The 19,652-nt window shown below is 33.4% G+C and overlaps 1 protein-coding gene across 4 annotated transcripts in view; it reads right to left on the reverse strand.

Annotated features, from left to right (window-relative positions):
- BRINP3 (BMP/retinoic acid inducible neural specific 3) overlaps positions 1-19,652 on the reverse strand; it is a 378,546-nt gene that overhangs the window by 183,080 nt on the left and 175,814 nt on the right. For all 4 annotated transcript variants that reach the window (XM_072814341.1, XM_072814340.1, XM_072814342.1 and 1 more), the window contains one exon: positions 2,809-2,999. In XM_072814341.1, coding sequence (XP_072670442.1) covers positions 2,809-2,999 — 191 coding nt within the window. The remainder of the gene's footprint in view (positions 1-2,808; positions 3,000-19,652) is intronic.

Consider the following 19,652-nt stretch of genomic DNA (forward strand, 5'->3'; position numbering starts at 1 on the left):
TATACCACAAATCTTATTTTTTTAATGCAATGATACAATTTCATGTTCAGCCAGGTAAAACATATAAAGCTAAAGTATATTATAGCAACAAAAAATGATTTAGTATAATTACAACAGCAATATTTTTAAAATTGCCTGAGATCAACCTGATGTATATTTTAATTGGAAATAGTTTATATCCTTAAGCTACTTAATAATTTCAGGCATTTTAGTTAACTTATTAACATCACACAGCAGAGACTACTGAAAGAAACTATACGTAACATTTAGAGGGTAAAAAAAAAAAAAAAAAAAAGAATTTCAATAGAAAATACCAGGAATACTAGATGCGAGGAATATTCAGAAGTGAGGCGGCCAGGAAGCCTGGCAATTCCATTTCTTCGCCTCCCTTACCCAACTCCATGATGTGCCTTTAAGAAAATGTTTGAATAAGACTTTTAAATAATTGAAGTAAAATAATTCTGGGAGAGCATATTACTATCATTGACTAATCAACCTGAAGAAATGATTTAATTCCACAAAGGATTTTTAGACCATGCTTATACAAACAAAAGACATACACAACAAAAACTAATCTGAAGGCCAGAATGTTGCATCTACAATGCCAAAACAATCAAAAAGTCATTGTAATTTTAGTATAAGGAAAAATATATCCATGAAAATCATCTGTATTTTTTAATCTCTTTTGTCTTTTCTCTGTCACTTGCTTCCTTTCTTACTTGGAGAATGTATTTTATGTTCTGAGATTCTTCTGGGTATCAGACATTGTCGACACAAACATGATGAAGTACAAGACCACTGAACTTTTCAAAGGAAGTTAAGGTAATAATTTAATTTTCACTTTTACTTCAGATTTTTTTGCATTAATAATCATTGGCCTTACTAATCCATATAGACATAACTCACAGAATGAGTTTTTATAATTACTGGGATATTTTATAATTTTTCTATCCATAGTACTGTAATAACAATAACAATAACATAAATGCATTGCATATTTAATATTTTTTAAAGATTTTATTTATTTATTTATGAGAGGCACAGAGAGAGAGAGAGAGAAGGAGGCAGAGACACAGGCAGAGGGACAAGCAGGCTCCATGCAGGGAGCCTGATGTGGGACTCGATCCGGGGACTACAGGATCACACCCTGAGCTGAAAGCAGACGCTTAACTGCTCAGCCACTCAGGTGTCCCGCATTGCATATTTAAATGATGCCATACATTGTGCCAAAAACTATCTTCCTACATCAATTCCTAAATTGAGGACAAAGATAGGAAAAGTTCCTGTTTTTATGAAAACATGCAGAAATAACAAATAATAAGCCAAGAAACTAATAAATAAAATATTTCACATAAAAATTAATACTATGAAGAATCCAAAGACAATAATGAGGTAGTAGAGACTACTGGTGGACCACTGGGCACTATTCCTGGTAGAATGGACAGGAAAGCCCTCCATGGAAAGTAATATTTGAGCAGAAAAATTGACCTGAATCATTTGAAGGTCATTGTGGCTGAAAAATAAAGTATTCTTTATTTTCAAAAGTTGAGATCTGTGGCAAAAGCCAGTATCAAACCATTCATATAGTGCATTATAAACTATAGCAAGACATTTGGATTTTAAGTGGCTAGTTACAGGTTTTAATTGACACACAGAGTAATTTGACTTGATCCAAGTTTTTAAAAGATTTGTGTGGAGCATGGACCTGAGGCGTATTCTAGGAGAAACGATGATGACTTGGTCTAGGGATGTCTGGGTGGAAGTCAGAAAGCTTTGACATGGGATATATTTGGAAAAAAAAAATACTGGCATGACTTACTGACAGACTGGACTGGCAGGTAAAGGAGAGAAAAGAGCCATCTTCTAAGATAGGAAAAATGAAAGACTAGTGGCCTTTTATACCACCTCATCATTGGTATGACTCAGTGGCCTGTATTCAGTAAACTTACTGAGCAACTCACAAGGAAGCAAGTAGTCACTGTTTTCATGGTTTTCCTACCCAATTATATAATTTCGTATCCAATTATATTCAGTGCTCCTCATTATAAGAGTAACACCCATTTCTAAATAAAATAGCTGAACATTATTAAAAGTCCTACACAAAACTAAATATATGGAATTCTGGGATATTTATAGTTTAGGAAAATCCTATTTTTTTCTATTACTTTTCCTTCTCAAATATCATCTAAATGTATCCAAAATACTGAATTATATATCACCATGATAAAACATAATATTTAAAAATATTAAAACCACAGATTTATTTTTTACAAATTCATAAATTAAAGAAGTACATTATTAATCTCTACTTTTACATTATGGATCATAATTGATATTTATTGATCATTCTCTCTATATTATATATCAACCACAATCAGAAATACTAAAATAGTGCTAAAAAATGTAATTTTAGATCTTTCATGTTTACTCCAGGAAACTTTTCCTGCTCTCTGTAACCAGAAGTGATGACTTCCACCTGTGACATGACTGTTTATTATTCATTTTTTGGAACAAATTTTGGTACGTCACCTCACACTACAGAGTGCAATAGCTATGACTGTATTTAATGCATGCTATTATATTATAAATTGCCTTTAGGCAGGAACTAAGTAATAAACATTTACTTTACCATTGTGAACACCATAGAAGGTGTCTAGTAATAACTCAATAAATGTATTGAATATATTAGTGAAAAAATTCTAGACCTACACAAACTGAAGTCACCTGGATTAATCAACACGTTTTTACCTGATTTTTACATTTTATGCACAAGCACACATAGACACAAATATTTTCAAAGAATCGTACCTCCCAGAGTTGCAGATAGCAAGAAATGGGTCCCATATTTCTTGATAAGATTTTCTGTGATTTGCTGAAGAGTAGGTCGACGTCCCAGAAGTCTTATGTTGCGGAAGAATTCAGGAGCAAGAGGCAGAGGGGAGCCAAGGAAATTTCTTCTCTCAACTGCAAGATTATTTACTTTCCAGCGGCCAAACTCTCTGAAAAGCAAATTTATTTTTATTCATAAACACATAATCTATCTGAATATTTTCATTTGAAAAGTTCACTCGGTAGTTTTGCTGGGGTCACCACATTACGATGAGTCTGGCCTGTAATAATACATCATGTACTATGAGTAGGAGAAGAAACATTTATAATTTATGTAACTGGAGTGAATATTCTGAAACCAAATCATATAAAGGAAAAAATAAGCCACTTAAAAGAAATAGCTTCCACTGATTTTTTTCCCAATGAAAGATACACTCATAAACATGATTTTGTTATGCATAGAATATGAATGTAGAGCTATTTTTAAAAATCACTAAGGTAATACTTTGTTTTTTAAGGAAATTGAAAAAAAGAATCAATTTATTTTCATAACTCTAATGATTTTTTTCTCTATTCATTTTAGAGTGGGACCCTGTAAAACTTCAAGAATATCATGGAGCTGTAGAAGAATTAAAAAAAAAAAAAACATGATCAAAAGAGAAACACTTTTTTATAAGAGTAATTGTTTACAATCTATTTTGAAGCCTAAATTCAACTTGATTAGCAATTTCTCAAGATGCAAAATGACTTTTCAGATGGATTTGGCCAAATTGAAATGGAATATATAGTAATAAATGATTTATACATTTAAACAAAGATTTACCAACTTATATTGAGTTAAAATCAACTTAATAATACTTTAGCAAAGAACTATGGTGAACTGTATCCCCTGATTAACTGTTTAGATTTTTTTCTGATGAGTGGTTTGATAAAAACCTCAAATACCTTCTTTCTGAGGGAAGAATTCCCTCCACCAGGTCTAATACTCCCAGGTGTGTTATTTTACTCAATTACTCTCTAGCAAATAAAACATTGAATAAATATTGTATAAATATGTCCATATTTATTTATATTTTTCCTCCAAAAAAATGCCTGCAGTGTACCAATGAACAGTGAATGATAAGGATACATCAGTGGAGCTCACATTCTAGAGAAAGTTTTAAAAGTAAATACAACAAAGATATTAACTTAAATTTTAAACAAATGTCAGAGTATTTTAAGTGCTGAGAGCTACCCAGACAGCCTGCTTTGGTAAGCTATAGAGCTGTAGGCAGTGGGCCCTATGTTACTTTAAGTGGCCAGAGGAGGCAACTCTAGAGAGGTGATATTTAATATTTAAGCAGTCACTGAACGAAAGAAAAAAGTTGCTGAAGGAGGGAAGGCAGGGTAAAGATTTACACAGGATAATGAAGAACAATAAATAGTGGCAGGACAAAGACCCCTACCCTTGACAGAGTCTAAACTATGAATAGATTTCATTCATGTGACACACATTTGGCAGCCAAACAATCCACTCGGTCTTTTAGATATTAATTATGAGGTAAGGTTCATTCAAGAATCTAGGGAAGACTTCAGCGTGAGAATAAGTCAACCTAGTGTTTTGTTTCATTGAGAAGCTATTGCTGTATCCTCTATAAATCAGCTAATCTAAATGGTTTGGTTCTACCAATGGCTCTCAAACTTCAGCACCTATTAGAGTCACTTGGAAACTCCACCCCAGATTTTGTTTGCTTGTTTTTAAGATCTTATTTATTTATTTATTTATTTGAGAGACAGAGAGCAAGAGAGAAAGGGAGAGAGAGAGAGAACAAGCAGGGGAGAGGGAGAAGCAGGCCTCCCACCAAGGATACATGACAGGGAGCCAGATGTGGGGCTGGATCTCAGGACTCTGAGATCATGACCTGAGCAGAACTGCTTAACTGCTTAATGTACTGAGCCGTCCAGGCACCCCCACCCCAGAGTTTTCTGATTCATTAGGTTCGAAGTGGGTGCACTTTTAAACAGCAATGCTAATGTTGCTATTTGGAAAATAATCTGTTAATTAGATAATTTGATGTATTGTCTTTAGCATTTTCTCAAAGTGCTCTTTTTTCAATATATGAAGGGTTTTTGGAGATACATTGCTGGATTTATTAATTCATGCTTCCTCAGAAAAGGGTACAGATGTCTTTCATCTTTCAAAACCTGGGTTTATATTAATCATTTTTATGTCTCCTTTTATAAAAAAATTACATGAACTGATTATATATGATTATATATATGTATAATATATAACATTATACTATATATGCATTGTAATAATATATAACATTATATTATAAATATATAAAATATAATATATTTTGAAAGATACTAAACATACATGATATATGTATGTTACATATTACATATGTGTCAATTATATATTTATATACATATACATTTAATTACATACATAATGTATTATAATCATAATTAATTACCTATTACATATGATGTATGTAAGTATAATATACTTATATATCTCATTTATGTAAGTATATATTCAAAATTGTGAAGAAGGGCATTTAAATAAAACACTTAAGTTTTAATATTTTGTGATAGATCTAAAGGTACATAATCATATAATGCTTGTAAGAAATTATTTATTAAACCATGATCTAAATAATAGTTGCCCAATTCCAAACTTTGTAGGCTTACCCTCAAATATGTACTTTTTTTAATTGCTGAAAAAAGTTTATAATTTTGTCAAGGGAGTGACATAACTTGAACCTAAAATTAGAGTGTATCTTTTTCAATGGTTTAAAGTTCTAAATTTATAAACTCTTATGCATGTATCATAGACTAACATGTGGACTACTAAGAGAATAAACTAGACTTGGAATAACCAAGAAAACTGACTCAATTGTGATATTTTACATACCATATAAACTCTTTTTAAATCACGAAGTATTTCATGCTAGATGACTGTGAGTAATTACATATTTAAAGAGTGCAATTCTAGTTTTTCTTGTCTTTTTAACAATTTGTAAATATACAAATAAAAACCCATGATCTATTCTGACCTAATTTACTTTCTTTAGTTTGGTCCTCTTAAATTTGGCCAAAAAAATAGATAAAATATGAAAAAGCTATAGTAAATTTGTGTCATTTTCTGAAATCAGTTTTTAACACTAATTTAAGAAAATGTATTAATTGTTCACTATTATCACCATTATCAGAAATGTGTAAGTCTTGTAGATGAATGTAAGAAAAACCCTGAGCTCAAGGGCTTAAAGATTATATTAAGCAAGATAAACTATAAATGAATGCATTTTATTGAAGGACTTTAAAATATTTTTGGGGCAAAAATGCAACTGTGCAGTAGGTTATTTAGCATAATTGCTCTACCTTATTTATCACTATTCTTTAACATAAGTAATCTTACTTATTTTGAATATGTTTTCTCTTCCCCTAGGTTTTCAGACCATGTCAAGCTACGCAGAGCCTAAAACTGTGAACAACTTTCCAGGAAGCTCTTTTCAGCTATTAGGCGCTTTTTATTACCTTAATCTGTAAACCCCGATTAAGTTTATAATTTCAATTTACCTTCTAACATTTCAGTTGGACAAAACACTTTGCCATCCTATCTGATTACTCTGTCTGTCACACAACAACCAAAAGTAGAGGACAACTTTTTGAGAGTATTGCTACAGTAAGACTAATATTAATAGAAATTAACCAGACAACTAATTTAATTAATTAATTAATATTTAAAACCCCCATTGTTGTTAATAAATATAATGAATTATTTTCTTTTCTTGAGAGCTCTATCTGAAATTCTCCTACTTCCTCTGCCTGTGTCTCTGCCTCTCATGAATAAATAAATAAAATAAATGAAATTCTTCTCCTAGTTTTTCTGTTATATTTTATATGAAAAATGGAATAATATATTACACTTATATTGTGTATATCCAAAAAGTATAAATTTGTGTATGTAAAAAATATAAATGTTGATCTGAGATCACTCATTTCCACTCTCCACATTATTGGTTTGTATTATAATGATACATGATCACTATGATCGTCTCTACTGATTTTTGGTGAAAACCCAAAGAGAAAGAGAAATAATTCTGAGACGTGGTGGTAAGAAGCACTTTAAGTAAAGGATGTCAACTCTGGACAGTTAAGTACCACACTGTGAGTTATAAACATGTAGGTATGAATACAGATACTCAGTGTCTCTTCATCCTGGGCACAGGATAAGACTGCAGTTACAGGTCTCCTTTAAAATCAGTGTGGCCATGTGGCTTACTTTGACTTCTAAAGCATGCATGTGCATGGTTATGCTGGTCCATCAGCCTGGGATCCTAGTAAACGATGATGATTCAAATCCCCATCCCCCAATCCCAGTCCTGCAGCTTATTGGGATGAGCAAGCTCATGAACTAAAAAATATTTTTATGCAAAGATATCAAGATCATGGAGTTATTAGTTGGTTTACTTGCTTGTTTTCCAGTCATGTAATCTAGTACATCATAAGCAACATAGAGTATCTTGACTTCGGTATAGCTTGAGAAGGCAATAAGGAACTGGTTGTATATAAATTGGAAACTTATAGGTGCAGTCTTTGTTTTCCTTCCTGAAGATAAAATTCACCTCAGTTGCAACTAGACCAAGCATTCATTAAATTTTGGAAAAACAAAGCAATGGAATGCTGAATTAAAAACATGCTGTCGGGTATGATTATCATAATGAGAGCATTTTACCTAAAGGATCTAAGAATTCCATCCAGATTCATTATGTTTACATTAAATAAGAACACTGCTGCATCTAACTGAAGGCTCCATTCTACCTGAAGCCTTCACAGTACATAAATATCTTCCCATCATAACCTTTGGAAGTCTTTAAATGAAATAGGCACAATCATTAGAGCTTAATGTAACTCAGCCCCTTTAGAAGCAGCACTATTTTGTAGAACACACAAATGGGCTATAAACAGTTCAGCCAGAACATTACTTTGAAAATGTTTTTGTTGGCTCTAAGAAGCTATTAGTTGATTAAGTTGTATGTTTGCCTGCTAAAAATTCTGACTTGCAGGCATCTATTATTATGTATGTCTATGTAATGCTTACTTTTCTACAACAATATTTATTATAATTTTATCTGTACCCATCTCATATAAAAGGTTGGAAAACAAGAATGACATCAACAAATTCCATTTAAATAATGATTACATCATTGCCATATTGCTATAGGCCTTTCTTATTAGTATTTAAATTCTATGTGAATACATAAATGTACTCAGGTATTTAAAATATATTAACTACCGTAATTTCTTTTAAATTACACATAGATATATATCCAGTTCCTGAAAAATATAGAATCCACCACTGTTGATAATTCAATATCAGAGGAAAATCAGTATTAAAAACATTGACAAGGGTAGCCTGGGTAACTCAGCAGTTTAGTGCCGCCTTCAGCCCAGGGCGTGATCCTGGGAGACCTGGGATCGACTCCCATGTCACGCTCCCTGCATGGAGCCTGCTTCTCCCTCTGCCTGTGTCTCTGCCTCTCTCTCTCTCTCTCTGCGTGTCTCTATGAGTAAATAAATAAAATCTTAAAAAAATAAAAAATAAATAAAAACCTTGACAAAATCAGAAGATGCACCTGCTGAAAAGATTCACCCTTAACTACTAATTTACAATAAATAAAGTTGCTTCTCTAAGTCATAAGAGGCTATTATTATATTATTTTTCACAATACTATATTTGTTGGCTTGTAATTTTAATTCTTTCAATATTAATTAAATTTGTGTACACAACACAATATTAAACCAAAATATATTACCCAAGCACTAATCTATGGCAAATTCAGCATAAGAATCATAAATTGATTTGCCAATTTTTAGTAGCAATAACTTTCTAATTGCATCTGTAAGATCATACTGATCCTTAAAAATGCCACTAATAATCAATACTGGCTCTCCATAATTCTATTATGTATAACTGATACATATAAAAATGGTTCTTTGAACGTTCTTTCTTTTTTGCATCTCACAGAGATGCTGTTTTCCATTTGGCCAGTAAAAGGGAAATGTTCCTAATGGCCTGGATGACTGTAGCTCTGAAGCTAGTGTTTCTAAGGCAGCTGAATGCTAAGCAGTTGGCAGGGTAAAGAATCCACTTTCTTTAGTCCTCCTGCCCCTTGATACAAAACAACTTTAAAAAAAAAATTAGCAGTAGCGAGTTTTTAAAGCTTGCGTAGTATTTTTGGATGAGGCTACGGATTTAGCACAATGAACCTAAGCAAATAAAATACCGAAAGAAAAAGACCAATGAAAAATATGACTTATGTACAATAGGTACATGCAAGATTTTTTTTTCTCTTAGATTCCATTTACTTATCCACGAGAGACACAAAGAGAGAGGCAGAGACACAGGCAGAGGGAGAAGCAGGCTCCCTCTGGAAAGCGTGATGTGGAACCCGATCCCAGGACCCCAGGATTATGACCTGAGCCAAAGGCAGATGCCAAACCACTGAGCCACCCAGGTGCCCCTACATGCAGGATTTTAGGAAGCACCATTAATGAGGGTAGTATTTTGAAAGAGCTGACAACACATAGTAGATTAGAAAAGTCAAATCAGCAAGATTGAAACTAAATATTACCCCGACCCCTATAAAGCCACAAGGATTAATCGTAGGTATAGCTGCTTCTCTCTATCATTGAATTGAATAAAATGGAAGTGGGGTTATAGAAAATGTTGTAAAGAATGGTTGGTCGCTTATAATATATATTTCTAATTATTTTAAAAAATGCTAAATTTTCAGAGCTTTGAAATAACTGAAAATTAATTTTATCTTATATAGCTTTAAGCTATTTTCTGCAATTTAATAGATATGGTTGTATTAAATTTTTTTAAGATTTTATTTATTTATTTGAGAGAAAGAGAGAGCACGAGCAGGGGCATAAGGGAGAAACAGCCCCCCCCCCTTGTCCTGGGAGCCTGATGAGGGCCTTGATCCCAGGACCTCAATTCCTGAACCCTGGGATCATGACCTGAGCCAAGGCAGACACTTAACTGACTGAGCCACCCAGGCACCCGGTTTTATTAAAATTTTAAGGGAAATGCCACAAATTCAATTACTATAATAAACACCATTATTCCCAAAGGTAACTCATTTCATAGAAATATAAGGCTGCTACATGCTGTGCTTACACAGATATATACATAATATAGTAATTTATTATTTACATCTAAATTAAGCTACTCTTTTGAGCAGATTTTTTTCTGATATAAAACATATACATACATGCTGTCAATGAAGGACTTTCTAAGTTGAAGAAAAGGAATTAAGTAAAAGAAAAAGCTTTTCTAAATTTTGGGACTATAGTTGTAACAGTAACATCTGTTACAACTTATCACAATTCTTTATCAATCACATTAGAGAGATTTGGTAATTATTAAGCAGTGTAGACAAGCCAAGGGCAGATACAACTGAGCTAAAATAAAATACACTGACCCTCTCTGAAACAAGAAATAAACAAATATGAATGTCCCTTGTATTTATAATTTAAAAGGTGTTTATCTTGACTAATTAATGAAAATATTTGCATTTCACACGTTAATTAATATTTTAGGGAGGCCATGTTTTAATTTTTCAAAAGAGAATAGATTTAGGAGTCACCGGAAGTTTCAATTCCCACCCTCACCAATTCAATTCACAAATTTCTAAGTCCTGTGAATTTTGGCAAATTCTTAACCTTATTGACATAAAGTCATTTCACATAGGAGCATACATTTAATAGTACTGACTCTGTAGAGCTTTAAAGAAGCAGAATGTAACACTTAATCAAAATGGTACAGGGGACATAGTTTACCTCTTAAGCAAATTTTGATGTATGCTTGTGAAGTCATGAATTTTTATCCTAGGATGTCAATTTTTTAAATATTATAAACCTTGATCAAGGTAATAAGCCTTAGTGGAATTAATTAATCAGTAAAATTAACAAAATAATTTATAAATGAAGCCATACTCAAAGAATTTATTTTAAATTTTAAGGGATAGTAAAACGCCTAAGTGGCTCAGTTGGTTAAGTGCCTGACTTGATTGCAGCTCAGGTCATGATCTCAGGTTTGTGAGATGGAGCCTGGAGTCAGGCTCCTTGCTCAGTCCAGAGTCTGCTTGAGATTCTTTTTCTCCCTCTCCCTTTGCTCCTCCCCTTTCTCAGATACTTTCTCTCTCTCTTCTTTCTCAAATAAGTAAATAAAATCTTTTTTTTAAAAGAATCTACAAATTGCTTTCCTTTGTCCAGAAAAATCATTGCCAAAATAATAGTTACATGCTAATGAAAAATTAATCTGTTTTGTGGTAATGTCTTTAAACATTTAAGCAAAAACCTCATTAAGATTTCTTTATGGTGGTCCAGTCTCTACCTTAAATATTGGATCAAACATTCACAAACCATGGATTATGACAAGTAGCTAATCAATTAAATATTTGAACTTACAATAAGTTATAAATTCATATTCTGTTTCATTTCAAGTAACTCGAGGTAAAAACGTAAAATTAAAGGTCATTCTCTTTAGAGTAATTGCAATTTTTAGAGATAGTGAATATAAATTGTTAATCTATTTAATGAAATTTTTCAATAATAAAAATTAGTTTTAAATAGTAACTCAATTTAATAGAATATATATTTTTCCTGAAAAAAAAATTTAAAATGGGTTAAAGAAAACTCTTCTTAAAATGTTATGATTTTTCTTACATAGGTAAGGGAACTAAACTTGCTATTAATTTTATGTCTCATGCATCAACATGTGGAAGAGAGTCTGGATATGGCCTTTTATGACAAATTTTCACAACAAAACTGCACACTCTTAAATTTACAAGGTGTAAATTATTATTCCCCAAATTAAAACCTTTCAGCCTGAATTAGGCTTGAGTTGTCTGTCAAATATCATTTTATACAAAATAAAAAATAAAAACAACTTGTGAAACATAAACTGGCAATGTCACATTTCTCTGGATATTACCCTTAGAATTTATGGATTACAAAATGAAACCTATTATCTAACAAGCACTTAGTCTTTCTGTCTTTTAAGCCTGAGATTTCTATAAAATAAATTTGTTAACTATCACCCACTATACAGACTTCAAAGACACCAATATTAATCACACGGGGAAACTGCAGTCATATTTACCACACCAATCCAATCCTCAACTAGGGTTATATATACTTATAGTTGAATATTCTTTCCTTCCTAGAAATTAGTGTATTTATGGAGTTACTTGATTAATAGCTCCCTCTTTCTTTATGCAATAGGCTCAACATAGATGCTTTATTTTTATGGATATGTATTCCTAAGACTCAGATACATGACCCATAGTAATCACTCAATAAATCCACACTGAATCAACAAATGAGTAATGTTCTCTTTGAGCTAAAATGAAATGACTATATACGTAAGATAGAGGTGGAGTTTGTGACTTGCAAGCATACACCATGGCTACAATTCACAGAAAACCAAATCTACTGTAACAATGTGTTCCTCAATCATGCTTTTTGAATGTTCAAATGACTGAGGGAAGGTAGGAGTTAACTGCTCCTGCTAAATGGAGAATCATTAATGACTACGGAACAACTTACTTCTGCTAAATCTAATATATACAAACATTGAGTGGTGTCCCAGTGGCTCAGTGGGTTAAGTGTCTGCTTTCAGCTCAGGTCATGATCCCAGGGTCCTGGGGTAGAGCTCCCAGTCAGAGTCCCTGCTCAGTGCGAAGTCTGCTTCTCCCTCTCCCTCTGTGTGTGTGCAGTCTCTCTCTCACTCTCTCTTGGTCTCTTGCTGTCTTTCTCAAATAAATAAATTAAATCTTAAAAAATAAATATTGAGAAGAGTGTTACGATTGTCTGTGAGTGCAGTAAAATATATAGTGGGAGTGTTCATAGCCTCAGTTAGTTAATGCACTTTGAGGAGAGTAGTCCTGCTATTTCCACTATTAGAAGATGTTTAATTTTTCACATCTGTGTCACTGATATGGTAAGGGAAGAAGACTAATTTATATAAATTCAATTCCCATCTCACCAGGGAATAAATAAATACAGAATTACAGAATGTATAAGGTGATTAGCTTTCTCTTAACACCATTAAATACATATATATATATATATGTATATATATATATATGTATATATATATTTATATTTACCCATTAACAGGCAATAAGTTTAAAGTTAAAGTTTGGCAGGCAAAAAGCAAAATTTTCATACTAATGACAATTTAAATTTTTTTTTATTTTTTCAAAACTATCTTTCTTTTTATAAATTAATTTTTTATTGGTGTCAACTTTCCAACATATAGAATAACACCCAGTGCTCATCCCATCAAGTGCCCCCCCTCAGTGCCCATCACCCAGTCACCCCCAACCCCACCCACCTCCCCTTCCACCAACCCTAGTTCATTTCCCAGACTTAGGAGTCTCTCATGTTCTGTCTCCCTTTCTGATTATTTCCCACTCATTTTTCCTCCTTTCCCCTTTATTCCCTTTCACTATTTTTTTATATTCCCCAAATGAGTGAGACCATAAAATGTTTGTCCTTCTCTGACTGACTTTTTTCACTCAGCATAATACCCTCCAGTTCCATCCACTTGGAAGCAAATGGTGGGTATTTGTCGTTTCTAATGGCTGAGTAATATTCCAACAATTTAAAATTTTGACTGGCAAAGAACCTTTACCTTAATAAAACATTTGGAAAGATAATCTTGTGTTTAAAGCAAATACTCTGTGAGGTTTAAGCTATTGCACTGTGAAGTACATGCTCTTCTCACCTGCTTTCAGTGAGTGAGCAAACTTTGGTGGTAGTTATTCCCCCAACCTAACAAAAGGCTGAATGCAAGGGAATTTGACCCCAAAATCGATGCCCTTAACTTCTTTGTAGATTAACACCAACTGGAATTGAAAAGTGGATATTAACAGTAATGTATGATCTGTGTGTGTTTGTGTGTGTGTGTGTGTGTGTGTGTGTGTGTGTGTGTATGAGGGTGGGGGTCTGTGGAGAATATATGATGAAAGAAGGAAATAGAGATAAAAATATAGAAAGGAGGGGTAGGGGAAAAGTGAGGAGGAGTTTAGCAATCATATGGGGCATAATGTGAAAAATATTATTATAATGTTAACATAAATTAATATAAATATAATGGAAGGAACATGTCAATTATAGATTAATCCTGTATTATCCTAGCAGTTATCTGAGAAACACAGAGCTTAAATATCTGCTTGGTAGAAGGGGAGCTAAATAAACCTAGGGAGTAATTCATATTTCTTGGAAGAGGATGGTAAACTTGTAAGAACTGAGTAGTTAGAGAGTTTTATGATCAATTCCTTTTACAGGAGACACAGTAAATAGTACATAGTCCAAACTCCATATTCAAGAGCATAGAGAATGAAAGCTTCAGAGAGAGAAACACAGATGGTAAGAGGAGAAATACATTCTTAGATGGAATCATCAAGCAGTGTTGAGGATACTCAAGGATGAAATTGGGAAGCTGATGGGAAAATCTGTTATATCCAACAAGCACCAAGCTGAAGGATGCCAATAAGACTTGAGCCCATGAGAAGGGTCCTGGAGATGCATAATGTTCTGTAAATCCATAGGGAAACTTGAATTCTTTTTTTTTTAATGTTTATTTATTTATGATAGTCACAGAGAGAGAGAGAGAGAGAGAGAGAGAGGCAGAGACATAGGCAGAGGGAGAAGCAGGCTCCATGCACCAGGAGCCCAACATAGGACTTGATCCCGGGTCTCCAGGATCGCGCCCTGGGCCAAAGGCAGGCGCTAAACCGCTGCGCCACCCAGGGATCCCGGAAAGTTAAATTCTACAGTCAAAATTTAACTCTTCATAAAAGTAAACAGCGCACTATAAGAAAAAAAAAATCATGATTTCTACAAAGGGATAATATACCTGATCACTTTACTGTAATTAGTTTCAATGAAAAATAAGCATATAAAATTAATATAATCGATTGATTCTTTAAAAAAGTCTCCTTCTTAAAATTTGTTTTAAAAAAACAGGTGGCTAAAGTGTTTCATAGTTCAAAACACTTACATTTGGAAAAAAAATCCATCCAAATAATGGAGATATCTGGAAAGAAAGATTAACCACAACAACAAAAAAAATCAATCAGGTGTGCTACTTAATTAATATGCATTGTAAAGAGATAAGCTATATTCAACGAAAATGTGTTGTTGTACCTAGAAAAGGAAGAATAGTTCAGCTGGATACAAGGGGCAGACTTCTAAAAGAAAAAAAAAAAAAAAAAAAAAAGGATACCCCTGGAACCTCAGAAAGTTAAAACTGAGCATGCATAATATTTGGTTAAAAGAGAAGAAAGAAAAAAAAAAAAAAGAGAAGAAAGAGACTAATAAAGGATGTATCTGTGATGATAGTGGGAGACAGCACATTGATAAATATAGGAATCACTAAACACAGCTTTAGAGGTCTTTATTACTTCATTGTTGACCCTGAGAAGGAAATGGATCCATAAAATTAAAATACTGATGAACCTGAAAAAATGTATCACAGAAAGTCACTCTATGTGACAAAGGAAAATGGAAAATAAAATTATGAAATAATAATCAAAGAAGTATCCAAGGAAATTTTCCCAGAATGAAGGGAGATGGAGAAAGAGTGGGAAAGGGGTCAACCTTAGGACACTATGGGGAAAAAAGAGAGGAAACAAAAGGGAAAATAAAAAGAGATTTATACTATCTTAAAGGAAGTCAAAGTATTTTCTATACATTGTATTTATTTATTCATGAGAGATACAGAGAGAGAGAGGCAGAGACACAGGCAGAGGGATAAGCAGGCTCCATGCAAGGAGCTCGATGTGGGACTCCATCCTGGAACTCTGGGATCATGCCCTGAGCCAAAGGCAGACACTCAACTGCTGAGACACCCAGGTGGTCCCAAGAAGTCAAAGTATCCTCTAGATCCCACTTGAACATTACAGGATTGATAAAAACAAATGAAACTGCATATATAAAACTGATAGTTTCCAATTTCCATTGTTTGCCCAATCAAACCATTAGTTTGAGTTGTTTTGTTTTGTTTTTAGAGGGAGGGAGAGAGAGAGAGAGAGAGAGAGACCAGAGGCAGAGAGAGGCAGAGAGAATTTTAAGTAGCCTCCACACTCAGTGTGAAACCCAACACAGAGCTCTATCCTGTGACCCTGAGATCATGATCTGAGGTGAAATCAAGAGTTGGTCACTCAACTGATTGAGCCACCTAGGCTCCTGACTTTTCTTTTTATAGATTATTTCAAAATATCAATGACTTTAAAAAATAGTCAATATTCTGAATCACAAGTATAACGAAAATAGGAAAAGAATAAATTACTGATGAACATCACAAATAAAGGCAAGAAATTCATGATATTTCAATATATAGTTAACATTATATTTATATTCATGGACACTTTAGGTCCAATAGTGATTTCTATGATGAAAGATAAGAAGAAAAATAGCAGACATTTACTGAGAAATTTTTATATGATAAATGTTAAGTGCTGTTCTCTTACTTTCATATACAATCTTAGTATAAGTGTCAACTAAAAAGTCAAATGCCATACTGACACATGAAAATTTGGGGTAGGAAGATTTAGGGAAGAACACTTGCATGAACATAGAACTCTACTTTTCAATTGATTTGTTTTTCACCTAATCTCTGGTTACAGAGGGTCTCCACCTCCTGCAGAATAAATTCAGTTGCTAAACTTCAATTTGAGTAGTTGATGGTTTTGAAATGGGCAGCAGTTTCACTTCCAGGGTGATAGCTTTCCCAGAGCTCTTTCCTGTAAGTCCATAGACACAGCTCAATTGTCTAAGATTGTCTCCTGTCTTTAAGATAAATGGCTGCATTGGAAAGTTGATACCTAGAAAATTGGAGCACTTTTCATCTTGGCATGAGTTAATTCATTGATTAGATATTTATTGAACATCTATCATATTCCAGAACTGACTGTTGCTAGATACTACTGATGCACTTCTTACTAACAGAACAAAGAGGTGAGAAATTTTCAGTACTCTGGCATAGTGCTTATTTGATCTGGGTATTCTATGTACACCTAAGGTTTAAAAAAGAAAAAAAAAAAAGATTAATTATATACTTCAATTTCATACAATAATAGTAATCATCTGGTATAAATCACCTGGTATTCAATAAATACAACTTGTATGAATGAATGAATGAATGAATGAGTATTTGAACACAATTATTTTTTTTTATTTTTTTAAGATTTATTCATTTATTTGAGAGAGATAGAGAAAGCAAGCAGGGGGAGGGGGAAAGGGAGAGGGAGGGAAGCAGAATCCCAGCTGAGTGGGGAGCCCAACGCAGGGCTTGATTGCACAACCCTGAGATCATGACTTGAGCTGAAATTAAGAATCTGACTCTTAACCAACTGAGCCACCCAGGTGCCCTTAAGTAAAATTCTTAATATGATTAAGGTAACTGATATAACAATTTCTTATTAAATGTTTAATTATGTGATAATGGTAAGGTTCCAATTCACATGTAAAAAATAATAGAGAAATCATAGATTCTTTTCCAGTTTCCTCCAAAGGTTACATCTTACAACACTATTGTATAACATCACAACTAGGGTGTTGGCATTGGCATGGTCAAGATACAGTACATTCCCTTCTCCACAAGGATCCTTCATGTTGCCCTCTTTTAGATGCATACACTTTCCTCTTGACCCCCAAATTCCTTTCAAACACTAATCTCTTCTTGACTTCAATAATTCTATCATTCTAACAATGCTATATAAATGGAATCATACAGTGTGTAACCTACTGACATTGGCTTTTTATTACTCAGAATAATGCCCTGGAGATTAATTGAAGTTGTGGCTGGTATCAAAATTTGTTTGTTTTTGTTGCTGAGTAGTATTGCATGGTATAACTGCATCAATTTGTTTCACCATTCATCTATTGAGGGACCTCTAGGTTGTTTCCAGGTTTTGGCTACTACAAATAAAAATGTCATAAACATTTGTGTACAGGGTTTTGCATACCCTAAGTCTTAATTTCTTTGGGATAAATGCTCAGAAGTGAAATTGCTGGATTATATGATGACTATAGCATTTTACATTATCAGGGCCAATGTCTAAGTGAAGCTGTTTCTCCATGTCCTTTCTAGCATTTGTTGTATTTTCTTTTTATTTTAGCTGTTTTGATTGATATGTAGTTACATCGCATTGGAATCAATTGATTTTAATTTGCATCTTTTTAATAGCTAATGATAGATAGAACCCATGTGTTCATGGGTTCGTTTGCCATGTGTGTAATCCCCCTCACTAAATATCTAGTTATATACTTTGCAAATATTCTATCTGGATTTTTAATGATTAATTTTGATACAAATAGATAAATTGGTTAGATAGAAGACAGATGATAGATAATTATCTATTTATTAAATATGTGAGTTGCAAATATGTTATTCAGATATTGGTACATATGTAGTTTGTATTTTCATCATCTTAACAGGATCTGTCAAGTAGCAAACATTTTTAATATCGATGAGATAAAATTTATCATATTTTCCTTATATGAATCATGCTTTTGGTGTCAAATCTAAGAACTTTTTTTTTTTAAAGATTTTATTTATTTATTCATGAGAGACACAGAAAGAAAGAGAGGCAGAGACACAGGCAGATGGAGAAGCAAGCTCCATGCAGGGAGCCTGATGTGGGACTCGATCCCAGGTTTCCAGGATCATGTCCCAGGCTGAAGGCGGCGCTAAACCGCTGAGCCACCTGGACTGCCCAGAACTTTTTTTCTAACCCTAGATCTCAAAGATTTTTTCCTATGTCTTATTGTTATCTTTCCTTTTCCTGACATTGTCTTGCAGAGAAGAAGTTTTTGAGCTAAATGAAGCCCAGCTTATCAATTATTGCATTCACTAATTTTGTCTTTGGATGTTGTATCTAAAAAGTCATCACCACACCCAAGAACATCTAGGTTTTCTCCTTGTTGTCCTCTAGAAGTTTTAGAGTTTTGTGTTTAAAGTTAGGCCGTGATCCGTTTTGAGCTAATTTTTTTAAAGGTGTGAGGTCTCTGTCTGCATTCACTTTTTTTGCAGGTAAATGTCAAGTTATTCCAGCACAATTTGTTGGGAAAATTATCTGTGCTCCTTTGGATTGCTTTTGCTTCTTTGTCACTGATTGAGTTTCCCTTGCCTGTCTAGCCTCTTCTCCACAACTTTCAAAGTCTTCTTAGGTTTGTTTTATATATAATATCCAGGTTTTTTAGTTGTTCTTCGTAAGAAAAATCAAGAAAAGTATATTTAATTTAGTTTCCCAGAAGAAGATACTACTATAACAATGCTAATATTTTAAAATTGCTTTCATTTATTTAATAATGCATAGTAAATATGTAACTGCATTTTGAAATATGAAACACTGCTAAGAGGGTAATAATTCTATTAAATCATAAGAAATTACTAAACTTAACACTGGTGACTGAAAAACATTGAGTTAAAAATCTTTTTACCAATTTTATACATCTTTCTGAAGACATACAGAAAAAATAAAAAGTGTTAAAAAATCTTTTGGAGGGGCAGCCCAGGTGGCTCATTGGCTTAGCGCCGCCTTCAGCCCAGGGCCTGATCCTGGAGACCTGGGATCGAGTCCCACATCGGGCTCCCTGCATAGAGCCTGCTTCTCCCTCTGCCTGTGTCTCTGCCTCTCTCTCTCTCTCTTTCTCTGTGTCTCTCATGAATAAATAAAAAAATATTAAAAAAAAAACCTTTTGGAATTTTTGGAGACTATATGAGAGGTCGGTGAAAAAATGAAGTCAGG

The sequence above is a fragment of the Canis lupus genome, chromosome 38, assembly GCF_048164855.1.
Source record: "Canis lupus baileyi chromosome 38, mCanLup2.hap1, whole genome shotgun sequence".
NCBI classification, from domain to species: Eukaryota; Metazoa; Chordata; class Mammalia; order Carnivora; family Canidae; genus Canis; species Canis lupus.